The 12,559-nt window shown below is 42.5% G+C and overlaps 1 protein-coding gene across 1 annotated transcript; it reads left to right on the top strand.

Annotated features, from left to right (window-relative positions):
• Positions 1 to 467: 467 nt before the first annotated feature.
• Positions 468 to 9,880, top strand: agbl5 (AGBL carboxypeptidase 5). Its single transcript, XM_079571766.1, has 12 exons — positions 468 to 571; positions 1,482 to 1,763; positions 1,850 to 2,021; positions 2,496 to 2,662; positions 2,981 to 3,158; positions 3,262 to 3,440; positions 4,649 to 5,174; positions 5,246 to 5,415; positions 5,493 to 5,628; positions 5,987 to 6,204; positions 7,342 to 7,535; positions 7,826 to 9,880. Exons 2-12 carry the CDS (start codon positions 1,549 to 1,551, stop codon positions 8,161 to 8,163), a joined length of 2,493 nt encoding a protein of 830 aa, XP_079427892.1. The 5' UTR covers positions 468 to 571; positions 1,482 to 1,548; the 3' UTR covers positions 8,164 to 9,880.
• Positions 9,881 to 12,559: the final 2,679 nt, after the last annotated feature.

Consider the following 12,559-nt stretch of genomic DNA (forward strand, 5'->3'; position numbering starts at 1 on the left):
TCAATATGCATTTTATTTATTTATTTTTCTTTCAATATAATATCATAAGCAAACTTTGTGTTAAATTGATTTTATTTGCGATCTGTGTAGGCTGAAATAAATGAATGTAAATACATTTGCCTTACATACTTTTGTGGTGCCCTTGGGTAAGACATTTCACCCACACATTGTAAATGTGGTGTTTGTTTGAGTGAGTGACTGATTGGTTCTGGTTGGAGGTGCCATTGGCGCAGATTGGCAGCCACTTCTACCAGTCTAGAGCAAGGCAGCTGTGGCTGCAGTCGTTCACTGCCTCGAATGAATGAATAAAGCATGAAATATGAAGTCTGTGGACAACAAGAACAAGGAAATACTGGTGTTTTAGAATTTCTTGAACGCACAAATGCGGGTGTGAGCTTGCTGAGATTGTGTGTATCGCTTTGTTTTATTATTTATTGGTGGGTTTGTCACGGCACACACGAAGCAGCATCCAGTCCCGTGTTACAGGAGAGCTCGGTCTGCAATTGAGTTTAGCAGGCGAGAAGAGAGGACGCTCCGAGCACTAACATGGACCTCCTGCAAATATAGCTCAGTAAGAATGGTTGAACTATTTGTTTTTTTAATTGAAATCTGCACAAATCCTTAATGTGTGCAGAAATGTTTGATGTTGCGTTTTGCGTTAGATTTGTTGCGATGAGACGATTCTGCTGCTGCTAGCCCCAGGAGCTAAGCTAACCCCAGTAGCTTAGAAACGCAGTAGCTTCGAAACAAACACTGCTACATTGAATATCATGTGCGGATGTAAGATTGTAAAGCAAACGTAAGAGTGCACAGTTTTCATGAGTTGAATGATGTGAGTCGTTTTGAGAGACGGAGGCGACATGTTTGGCTCGATCAGCTGTTGTTGTTGTTGCTATGTTATTACACCCAGTCCTCAGATATCGATGTAAAACAAAGATGGGTTGGCTGCAAATATCATTTATGCAGCCACTTAACGCTATAAGATAACGCTACCTATATTGTTCTTTTCTTTTTTAGCATTATTAATCATCGTTCAATGTGTATTTTAGTGAACTGCCAGTGTGTGTCGCTGTTGCATACACTCATTGTATGTTATTCTGTCATAAAGCCTATTTAGACTTATTTTATTATGTGTGGAACAGGTTATTCCAGCCATAATATAAATATGGCTCAGAACAATGGTTGCAAGCTACTAGTGTTGCATTGTGTTTAGTGAATGCAGTTTTGAAAAGGCAGACAATGAAGGAAAACGCAAGCATGCATTATGAAACAAAATGCAATCTGTGTGTGTGTGTTGTGGTTTTTTTCCCCCCATCAGAGAGCAACATGATTATGGTAACCCTTCAGTGTATTGCCTACCCATGGGTTTAACTAATGAAGATAGATGGATGGATGATGGATGGATGGATAGATGGATGGATGGATGAACTTAATGAGCAGTTGAAAGAATATTTGTTTTTTATTTCATTTTACAGCAATAGGATTTCCCTGTGAGCCCATCGACACATTTCACCAAGGACCTGATCGGAGTGAAGAGTCGGAGGCGTCATGGAGGCTCGCTTTGGCAGCATCGTGTTCAGCTCGAAGTTTGACTCGGGGAATTTGGCCCGGGTAGAGCGGGTGGACAAGAGCAGCTCCAGCCCCCCTTCAGATGCCTACTCCAATGGCAGTTCTGTATCGGGACCTAACCCCAGCCCTGATTATGAATTCAACGTGTGGACGCAGCCAGACAGCGCCGGCACAGAACACGAGAACGGAAACAGGTAATGACACTTGATTCCTGAGAAAATATACTTGACTCTTGAGCGATCTTAAACATGCTCAAATTGTTCACTCCTTTCGTCTTCAGATCGTGGTTTTACTTCAGCGTGCGTGGAGTGTCCTCCGGAAAGTTACTGAAGATCAATGTAATGAACATGAACAACCAGAGGAAGCTTTACAGCCAGGGGATGGCTCCGTTCGTCCGCACTGTCCCAGGGAAGACTCGCTGGGAGAGGATACGGGACAGGCCCAACACAGAGGTGTGGATCTGCCTTTGAAACGTGCTATCGTACAAAATACTGTGGGTCTATAATGCTCATCGTTAAGAGGGGCAAGAGTATGTTGGGGTATGTTGTGTTGTAATGGAAGAAATTCAATAGTAAATGAACACAGTCAACGAAATAAATACATATGATTTATTTATTGATATAGGCTCACACCCTTCTGAGAGAGGGACAAATTGCTTTCAAGAATGTGTAAATTGTCTAATAGAGGTCGGAGAGGCCATTGGTGCAAATTTCTGGTCATGCCTCGCTGTGTTATTCAGCCGCCTCAGAAGTAGCTAAGGTTATGGTCACCGAGTCTGGGGAACGAATGAATAATTTACTCCCGAACAATCTTTGAGCGTCTGGAATTCAGTGTACTTTATTCATTATTAAACATCTGAAAGGAAAAGTTGTTATTTTGATCTTGATCTAACTATTTGTGTGTTTGTCTGTCCTTTTTTTTGGTAGATTGTTGATAACCAGTTCATCCTCTCCTTCACTCACCGGGTTTTAGAAGTGAAGGGAGCCTCAACCTTCTTCTCCTTTTGTTACCCATTCTCCTACACCGAATGCCAGGACATGCTTCAGCAGCTGGTCGACAATTACCCCTGCGCTGCTCAGCTGTGTCCAAGCAGGTACAGCCAGAAGTAAAGCATACATTTGAATGTTTTACAGTTTTTAAAAATCTAGGTATTCCTTTTTGATATGGACAATTATTTATAGTTGTTATCTGCTTATTTTGTAATCTACTCTACTGTTCTTTTCTGGTTTAACCTATTTTGATCAGTAGTAAGGGCAGGTCAGATCTTTTTTATATGAAGTACTTGTTTATAAAATGTGCTGGATTGTTATATAACTTGTTATTTTGCCTAAGCACCCACCGCCATCATTGCTACTTTTAAATTGCGATATCAATTTGTGAGTAAAACTGACTTTTTTCCTCATGCCTGCAGTCCTCCAGGCAGTGTGTATTTTCACCGGGAGCTGCTGTGCCGCTCTCTGGATGGGAACAGGGTGGACCTGCTCACTGTGACCAACTGCGGCGGGATGATGGACGAGAGAGAGCCGCGCCTGCCGCACCTTTTCCCCGACACCAACACCCCTCGAGCACACCGATTTGCTGGCAAAAAGGTAACTCATGCACTACCAAACTCTTACTACTTAATGAATTTTCGATGTGTGAGTTAAGTCCAGCTGAAAGTCAATTTGTCCCCCTTTTGTGTTTATTTTGCAGGTGTTTTTCCTCAGCAGCAGAGTGCATCCCGGTGAAACGCCCGCGTCGTTTGTGTTTAACGGCTTCCTAAACTTCATCCTGAGGAGAGACGACCCGCGCGCTCACGTTCTCCGCAACATGTTTGTCTTCAAGCTCATCCCTATGCTCAACCCAGACGGTGTCATTCGTGGCCACTACAGGTAGACTAGTGATTAAATGAATTAAACTGTGCTTTAGACGGGGCAGTACCTCCTGATAGCAACTAGCATCCATTCAGGTCAGGAAGTGTTCATTGCCTTCTACTAATTTATGTTTTACTCTGCAACATTTTGATTTGTCTCTAAACTTTCTAAATTTCCATTCAGTTGTTTACCAATGAAAGTGAAATTAACTGGGTGTAGTTGTAATCATACTATACATTACATGCTTGATTTTTACTGCTTATGGGAGCTTGATTTAAAAAGCGTTATGGTATTAAGAATTTGAGCATTAGAACACTATATCTTCCACCTCTTAGTTACGTTATCCAGTTGGACCGGTCGCAGTCTCTGTGCAGTAGTATGTGATGTGTAGAGTCGAGTGTCGCCTTACAAAGCCAATCGGTAAATGTACAGTGTTTGTTGTTCTTAATTAGTCACTGTTTTGTCCCGTGACACTTTCAAAACAGATCAGGTCGCAGCAGGGCCGGCCCAGCCTATAAGCAGACTAAGCTACTGCTTAGGGCCCCAGGGCAACCAGGTGCTAACATATAATTGCAGAAAATATTCAAAATAACGTTGGGAAAGCCGCAGTACAATGCTGCATATACGTAGTTTACAAAATACTGGTAATTACATTTCTTTAGGCTAAACTTGGTCAATTTATGTTGCCTTGATTTTTTAATTGTTCATGTTTTGGGAAATGTGCTTACTTGTTAATGTTGTCTTAAAGGGGCTAGATGCAAGTTGGCTATTTTATACTCACTACTGCCACCTCAGGTCATACGCGTAACTGCACCTTCTATATTAAGCTCATGCATGACGGCACTCCGGACCCGAAAGAACACCTTTTCGACTGACAGTGCAGGATTTTAGAGGCAGCTGTGGTGAACAGGTCTGGGCTCATTCCTCACCTCAGGATATTGCTGGAACATGTAGGGGGAGGAAAATACGTAATTTTAACATTTTTAAACTCCTTATAGTCCCTTTAAAGAAAGTGAGAGAAGTTAAATATAATTTGTGCACAGGGCCATTGGGCTCAATATTGATGACTGTGCTCTTAAGTAATGATACGTGATTAGAGCTCTTTCTGCACAGCACAAAGGTTCTGGGTACAGTTCCCTTGTGGTGGACCTTTTTGTGAGACCTTTTTGTGTTTGCATTTTCCTTATGACTGTGAGAAAAAGATAATCTGTGGTCATGTTTTGCAGGACGGACTCCCGGGGTGTGAACCTGAACAGGCAGTACCTAAACCCGAGTTGGGAACTGCACCCTTCGATCTACGCTGCTAAATCACTGCTACTGTACCACCATGCTCACAACCGAGTTCAGAAAGCCCCCTCGACCAATCGCATCAGCCCGACTCGTCCCCAGGCCCCGCCCCCTAACAACACGACAGCCATCCAGGTCCCTCCTCCCCTCACCGACATGGAGATCAGTATGAACCATCGAAACGCGGAGAAGGACTTCACCCCGTCAAAACCCGACATAAACATGGTGTTGGAGGGGAACACTTTGAACTCTACGGACTTACAGAAGGGAGACCGAGCCGTTTCAAACCCCTTGGAGACTGTAGTTGCAGACAGAACTGAGGAAGTTACAAAGCTAGAGGAGGAGCTGAAGGAGTGTGTCCCGTCGAAAGAGGGGGGCGTGGCCTATTACGTGGATTTGCATGGCCACGCCTCCAAGCGGGGCTGTTTCATGTACGGGAATAATCTGCCGGATGAGAGCCAGCAGGTAAAAATGTTTGGCTTATCAAATACCACCTAAAAAAAAACACTTCTAGCTATAAATCTTGCATCTTGCAGGTGGAGAACATGCTGTACCCGAAACTGATTGCTGTGAACTCGGCCCATTTTGATTTCCTGGGCTGTAACTTCTCCGAGAAGAACATGTACGCACGGGACAAGAGAGACGGCCAGTCTAAAGAAGGGAGCGGGCGAGTGGCGGTTCACAAGGCCATAGGGTTACTGCACAGGTCGCTGCTGTTTGACAAAACAAATAAACAAGATTTTGAAAGCTTTATTTATATTTTCCTCTGTGCTTCCCCTACAGTTACACGTTAGAGTGCAACTACAATACGGGGAAATCGATGAACAGCATCCCGCACGCCTGCCACGATAACGGACGTGCCTCTCCGCCCCCTCCTCCGTCTTTCCCACCCAAATACACTCCGGAGATATTTGAACAAGTGAGTGTTCAGACTATGTCATTCGTTTAGAAATGTTGTGGCAAAATGCAAAGCTAATATTGCTGACATTTTCAAGGTAAAATGTAGAAATGCTAATTGTTCTGTAGAAAAGGAAAAGGCGTTTGTGTAGTTTTTGCAGATTTGAAGACTTGAAACAAAGAAAAGGATCAGTCATTTAAGTTTCTATGTATTTTTCCTTATATATTCTGTAATGTGATGTTTTGGGTGTTTTTCCTTGTGATAGTGCATCAGCTAATATTGTGATGATGATAATTTGTCACAATGGTCATCCCTATTCCCTACTAAACTACACTATTGCCAGTTTTGTCACTGACACTGACGATTGTGCGTGCTTCAGGTGGGCCGCGCTGTGGCTGTCTCTGCCCTGGACATGGTGGAGTGCAACCCGTGGCCGCGGCTGGTGCTGTCTGAACACAGCTCCCTGATAAACCTGCGTGCATGGATCCTCAAACATGTGCGCAACTCCAAAGGCCTCAACGCCAACTCCAACGCCCACCCCCCGACCAGAAACCACCACAGCGGCACCAAGGCCTCGCCACCAAAGAGCTTCAACATGTAAGTGCACACCGGGACCTCTGAACCACCCCTAACCCCGAAATAAACAAAGGGAATAGAATCGGAGCAGTACACAAAGGTCATCTAGTCTTTATATGCAACTCCTACTTGGAAAACACTGTAAATAAATTGACTTTCAAAACAATTTTATGATCCAAATATGCCCAATAGAATAGAGAGCACCAACACATCAATAAATTAAAGCGGCACTAAGTAACGTGTTTACCTTATAATACAAGGGTAATACAAGTGTTTAATGGATCATTGGGGGGTCTTCCATCTCCCCCTGGTGTCTCTGGCCAGAAAACCATGCTTGCAACTTGACTGCCACTGGACCGGAGCAACCAATACTAATAGAATCACAAAGAAGAAGGTAACAGGCTAACGGGCAAAGCTAACTGCGGGCTAGCGTCACTGTAAACAGTATTTACAGCAAGTTTGAGTGAAAAAAATTATTTCCATTGTATAATTGGATGTACAATATCCCTCTCTCCCTTCGCCTTGTCTGTCAGTGTAGTATTTACTCTCCAAGACAATTAAATTAAAGTTAAAAAATCGCAACTTGCTACGACACCTGCAGTTGCACTTATGGCCTCTAGGGGCAAGGGTTACTTAGTACTGCTTTTGGCATTGTTGTTTTTTAGTAACAAGCAAAAATCTTAAAAAAAAACAAATGCACATTAGATGTTTGATGGTTTTACGCGACTGACTTAACAATGAATCCTAAAAATTAACATAAATGTGTTGTTGTTGTTGTTATTATTATGTGTAATTTAGCATCAAGAATCAGTGACACGATTTAATGAATGCAAAGTATCTCATTTACATTTCTGAAGTACGGCAATTGTAATTAGATTGACAACTGAGGTTTAGAAAGCAAGAGTCAGATTAGTGTGCACATTTCAAACATGAATAGTTGCATTAACATTTCAGAAAATAACAGAAGTGTGAGCTGCTAAACAAATACAGAAACATCACCTGTCTTTCGGAACATGTCTGCAGAGTCCTAAACTTAAGGGTTAGCAGGTTTTATATGAATGCACAATGGAGAGAAGAAATGTTGCCTTTTGAAAAAAACATTGCACCAGCTAAATAACTGCAGTCCTACAGTCAATGTCTGTGTTTTATATTCCTCAGCTCCCTCTCCGCCTCCTCCTCGGAGAACACCCTCAGCCGAGTCCGCTGTAACAGCCAGAGCAGCAGCAGTCAGACTCCATCCCCCAAGATCCACAGTTCACCGAGCTTCACCTTCGGCTGCCCTCCGCCGCGCGCCCACGCTCAGCACAACGGCGGCATCAGAGGAGGCAACAAGACACTGGGACCTGTCCGGGGTAAGGCGATATCCTCTGTCTCCTCTGTTTTATGGCTGTGCTTGGATGACGTATTCCGGGTGTTTCTTTGTTCTCATCTGTCGGCATGTTCTAGTTTAGCACCTTTGACAGCTCAAGACAGAAGCACGTGACTTTATGTTGAGACTCTGAGGTTTAAATTTGACCGGGGCTTTTGGAATTTGGTAGTAACTTGATTTTTCAATATAAAATGGCAGACAAGGTTTTTTTTGTATGTCCTCCCTGTGCGTCAGCCCTCACCCTGCATGACCCATGTGTCTCTCTCCTTGTAGACTCAAAGGCTCAGGAGAAGAGACGGGCCCCTCACCACCACCGTCCCGTCCTGCGCTCCCCCAGTAACAGCCATGGTCATGCGCCCCGCCCCGCGCCACACTCTCCCGCCTCCTCCTCCTCCTCGTCCTCCTCCGTGTGCGCACCGGGCTCCTGTCCTCTCCCCAGCTCCGTCAGTATGTCAGGTCTGTACACCCTGCAGCCTCCCAGCCTGTCCACACTGCTCCCCTCCCTACAGGCACTGCCTCGGCCCGGCCTGCTGTCCAAACTGAGCCCCCTGCTTCTCCAGGGCCTACCGCCGCCTCCTGCCAACTCTCCAGCCGGGTCCAGCCAGGACTGAGACCGTGTGTCAAACTGTGAGGGGCACGTGTGAGTGGGAGAGCGGGACACTTCACTGGTGCTATAGCCTTTCTGTTTTTCTACAGTTACCTTTCCTCTGTGCTCCTTTCTGTGTAATAACACGGTTTTGGACCCATTTTGTTAAGTTACTTGAAATCCATCAATTAAGAACTGAGTGAAAATACCATCTTTGAAATGTGTGTGTGTGTGGTAGTAAATTAGAATATTTATATAAATTGTGTTTTATTGGAATGACTGCACCAAGTAATAAGCTCGCAAATATATCCAGTGGGAACATGGGAACAGGTATTTGAAATAACAAAATGAATCACTCTGCACTTTATTTTTCAGTTGTTTGTTATTCAGATTTGAGAGGAGGTAATTGTGGCAATTGATTTGCTATTTCAGTTCAGTTCGTCTTTATTATCATTGCACCAGACATGCAACAAATTTACAGTCGATTTGGGATTAAGGTCAGTCAAAGGCAAAGCACCTTTTATTCTGTATTTATTTCCATTTAAATCATGGAAGCCGGCTGTTTGCACAATACATTACTATTTATAACTTATAGCATTAGTGAGATCACTTTACTATAAGAGGATATTTACAAGTCGTTTAAAAACGAAACTATTTATTAGGTGTATGTGAAGGGCCTTAATAAAGAGGTACTGCATTACTATGATGTGAAAAACTTCTGTATCTGAATCATTCCAGAGTCAGTTCACAGCAGCTACTGCCACTGACCTCATGTGACCTGCGCTGGTCTGAACATGAGGGACTGATGTTTCTATCTTGTCTAAGCTATTTGAGAACAAGCAATAATTAAGAATCAGTCCAACAGTGTTGGATCAATAACAGATTCTACTGACACTTCGGTGTAAATAAAATGTATTGTATATCACAGACGTCATTACTGTTTGTGGGCTTTATATAATCCTTTTTGAAGCACATCTGTGTGATTCCAGTGAATGTGGCAAACATGCAGTGAGCTGTTTGTAGTTATCTTTCTATATTTGTCATTTGTGAGGAAATACAGTGTAGTCCAGCTTTATATCTACATTTCATGGCTATTCGTAAAAGCGCAACAGACAACTGTCCTAGCAGACCAAGTTGTCATTTCGCATGACTTTAAAAGCTAAAGATGAAAGTGTTCTCTTTGTCAGATGTCACTTTGCTGTTGAAATGGTCTATAGTTCGAATTCATTGTGTTTCTGACGTGCCTCTCCCTACTGTCCGCAGGGTTCTGCTCATATTTCCATGTTATAGCTCGATAGCTCCATAGTCTAACTAGCTTTACCAGCTTTATCTTCTATCACGATACTGGCAACATTTGTTTGTGTTAATGGTTCAAATATTTAAGATTTATTTATTTATGAAGACAAGGCAAGGAATTAATGTTTTGCTAAAATCTGCTGCCTTGAAAACATGTGATGGATAAATAGACACAGGCCATAATGTGTATTTGGTGTCATGATGGATAAAATGGTGAGTGTTACCCACTCCTTCACTGTGACGTTGGTAACTTCAATTATGGAAATGGTGGAGATGTACTGTATGCATCACATCTCTTGTACATTTTCTTCTATGGAAATTGTGCTGTTACCTTCAATGTGGTGCTAACCTTCTGCGTCTGAATATGGGGTCTCATGTTTGTCCTTTCGTCTTTACAAATCTCATCTTGAATGTCTTTTCTTCACTGGAATAAAATCTCTTTGTAACACTTGTCGTCTGTGGTTTTCTGCACTTTACACTCCTGGCTTCTCTCTTTGGTTGATTATTGTTTTGTTACAAGTCCAATGAACGTGTCTGACTGTCTTCCGCAGGCGTAAGTTGTCCGGACATCCAGACGAGTGGCATCAGTTCAGCGTGTTTGTACAAAATGCCCCTCCCCATGCGCTCCGGCCGGGCGGGGAGGGGCTGTCGGTCTCTGGCCATCGCTCAGGTCAGCCTTTTGTCACAGTGTGTCCAACGTGACGCAACTTCAGGCAATTCATTCATTTTTTATATCTATCGCAGAATAAAGACTTTGGGCCTGAGCACATCCTCTCCTCTATCAAGTTTAGCAAGTGAGTACGCCTTACACCTGTGCATAATGTAAAACACAGCATATCATTTATTTATTCTGTGGGTTTGGGAGGTTTTTGGGGCCTCTATTTTATTACAGTGCCATGAAGTGAGACTAATTTTGGTGAATGTGCACCTAAATGTATTGGGGAATTCTAGATTGGTACAGGTCTTGCTGCACTTAACCAGTCTTATTTATAGGGGAAAATGTCTACACTTCTTGAGCTTATTTATACCACACAATTGCAGATCCCTTCCCTTGCTTAGGTTTGTGGTAAATAAATGACTATAGTTTATTTATGGGTTTGAATACTTCCTGAAGCCATTGATACTAAGATAATAGGATGACATTTCCCCTCCTTGTTGCCTGCACAGGTGTGAACTGCTGCAGCCACATTTGAGTCGGATCCCCATCAGGAGAACAGAGTCGAGTGAGGCCCTGCCCACGGCCTCGAAAAGCAGTCAATCCTCCCGGAACGCGAAACAGGAGCTGTCCACCCTGAGCGTGTGGAAGCTGCTACGACCCGGACTGCAGCGCCATCTGTCAATCGCAGGCAAGCAACACACACGCCACTGTTTTTGTTGAATACTGTAATGTTGTCCAGACTTCTCAATATATTTTTTGACTGCAGCATTTGTAGTTCGCAATCTTAAAACTTTAGCCAAAGTGATTATAAAATGCATGGAATTCCTGGACTCTTTAAGAGTTGTATACGCTACATCAGGGATTCCTAAACTTTTCAGACCAGGCTTCCCACACAAAAATAAATAAGATAATTGTATAGGGGTTTATTCTTTTGTGCTCTTGAGGGGACAAACTAAACATGCAGGATTACATGCATACACAAGCTCTGAAGCAACAGCCAGCTATTATAAAAAGATTTAAAAATGAGTATAATTTGCATTATGTGTTTCTTATGCGGGAAAAGAAGTTGATTTTAGTGCATATTTGACCTTTAGTGACCCAGCGGCCGTATCAGTGGCTACTGGTTAGCATGATGCTTCTTCTTTCCATCACAGAGGCCCCTATAACGCTCCAGGATTAATTTGCTTTTACGGTTTCTGATCCTACCAGAAACACTAAAAACAATTGATACCGTAGTGTTTTAGGCGCCTCTGTCATGGAAAGTAAAGGTGACATGCTAACCACCCATACAGCTGCTGAGTGTGCACTAATATTACTCATTTCATTTTTAAAGTAATTTCCACTACAGGTGCTTTGGAAGTAGAGTTCTGACAACCGTGGAAGAAACATAAATTGTGCGAATAGTTCTGTCTCTAAAGTATTCAAAACGGTCGTCTCATAGCATGTTTGTAAAGCAAATGTTCTGTTTCTTTCAAGGTGTGTCTGGGAAACAGGCTCCTTTACAGTTGAACTCGAAGGCAATCATCCAGAAACATGCCGACAATTGTCTCCAAATGAACAAAGGAGACATTGTTATTGAAACCACACCTGAGGTTCGTGAAAAAATACTATCTAGTTGTTATTTAATCGAGCAGTGACTTCTAGTGTTAATTTTCCAACGTCCTAAATTGCACATTTTAATAGTTGTTTACCTCTTTTCCTTAAAGGTCAGGGAGACAGCACCGCTGGCTCTCCCAGAGACGATCAGCTTCAGTGACACAGTGACCCTCTGTGGTGAAGCCTAGAACTACACATCTGTATGTATTGAGTGGCCGATATGAACCGCATCCTTCATATAATCAAAATATGAAGATACTATAAAGCCTACTGATCGCATAAGGGTTAGTGCAATAAACAGTTTAATACTTTATCCAACTTTTTTACAACCTTTCACCTTTTTGCAGTCAAAATGCAGTGTGTGTGGGTTTAGTGCCTTGCTCGGACACAACTAGTGTGTTTGTGTGGAAATAATGTGCAGGCAAACCATATGGAAATGTTTTCTGTTCAAAGACATATTAATTATTCTATACTGTGCACCTTATGATCAATTTATCACAATAATCTGTTTACGATGCCATGTTATAAAAGTGGCAATGCAGTAGTTCTCGCCTAATCCATGCAGCTACATTGAAACGAGTCTTTCAATATATTTTCATAAAGGATTTGAGTACACTTTGACATGATGGTGATGTTTGGTAGCTTTTTCACATTTCACATCCAATGAGTTCTCAATTTCAAATATAAATATAAACAAATAAATATATAATATCATAGTTCACATTATGTATTGTAAGCTGTAATACTCAAGTGACACTAATGTGAAGGATACAGTGCCTCTCGAAAGTATTCATACACCTTGAACATTTGCACATTCTGTCATGTTTACAACCCTAAACATAAAGATTTTATTTTGATTTTTTTACTGAAC

This window comes from Gobius niger (assembly GCF_951799975.1).
Source record: "Gobius niger genome assembly, chromosome: 15".
In the NCBI taxonomy this organism is placed as follows: domain Eukaryota; kingdom Metazoa; phylum Chordata; class Actinopteri; order Gobiiformes; family Gobiidae; genus Gobius; species Gobius niger.

What these genes read in the sequence shown, in the direction of transcription:
- agbl5 (XM_079571766.1), top strand. Translation starts at nt 1,549, where the DNA reads ATGGAGGCTCGCTTTGGCAGCATCGTGTTCAGCTCGAAGTTTGACTCG. An exon ending in GCTCAGCTGTGTCCAAGCAG is followed by an intron (nt 2,663 to 2,980) that starts GTACAGCCAGAA and finishes TCATGCCTGCAG; the next exon opens with TCCTCCAGGCAGTGTGTATT. An exon ending in ACCGATTTGCTGGCAAAAAG is followed by an intron (nt 3,159 to 3,261) that starts GTAACTCATGCA and finishes TTTATTTTGCAG; the next exon opens with GTGTTTTTCCTCAGCAGCAG.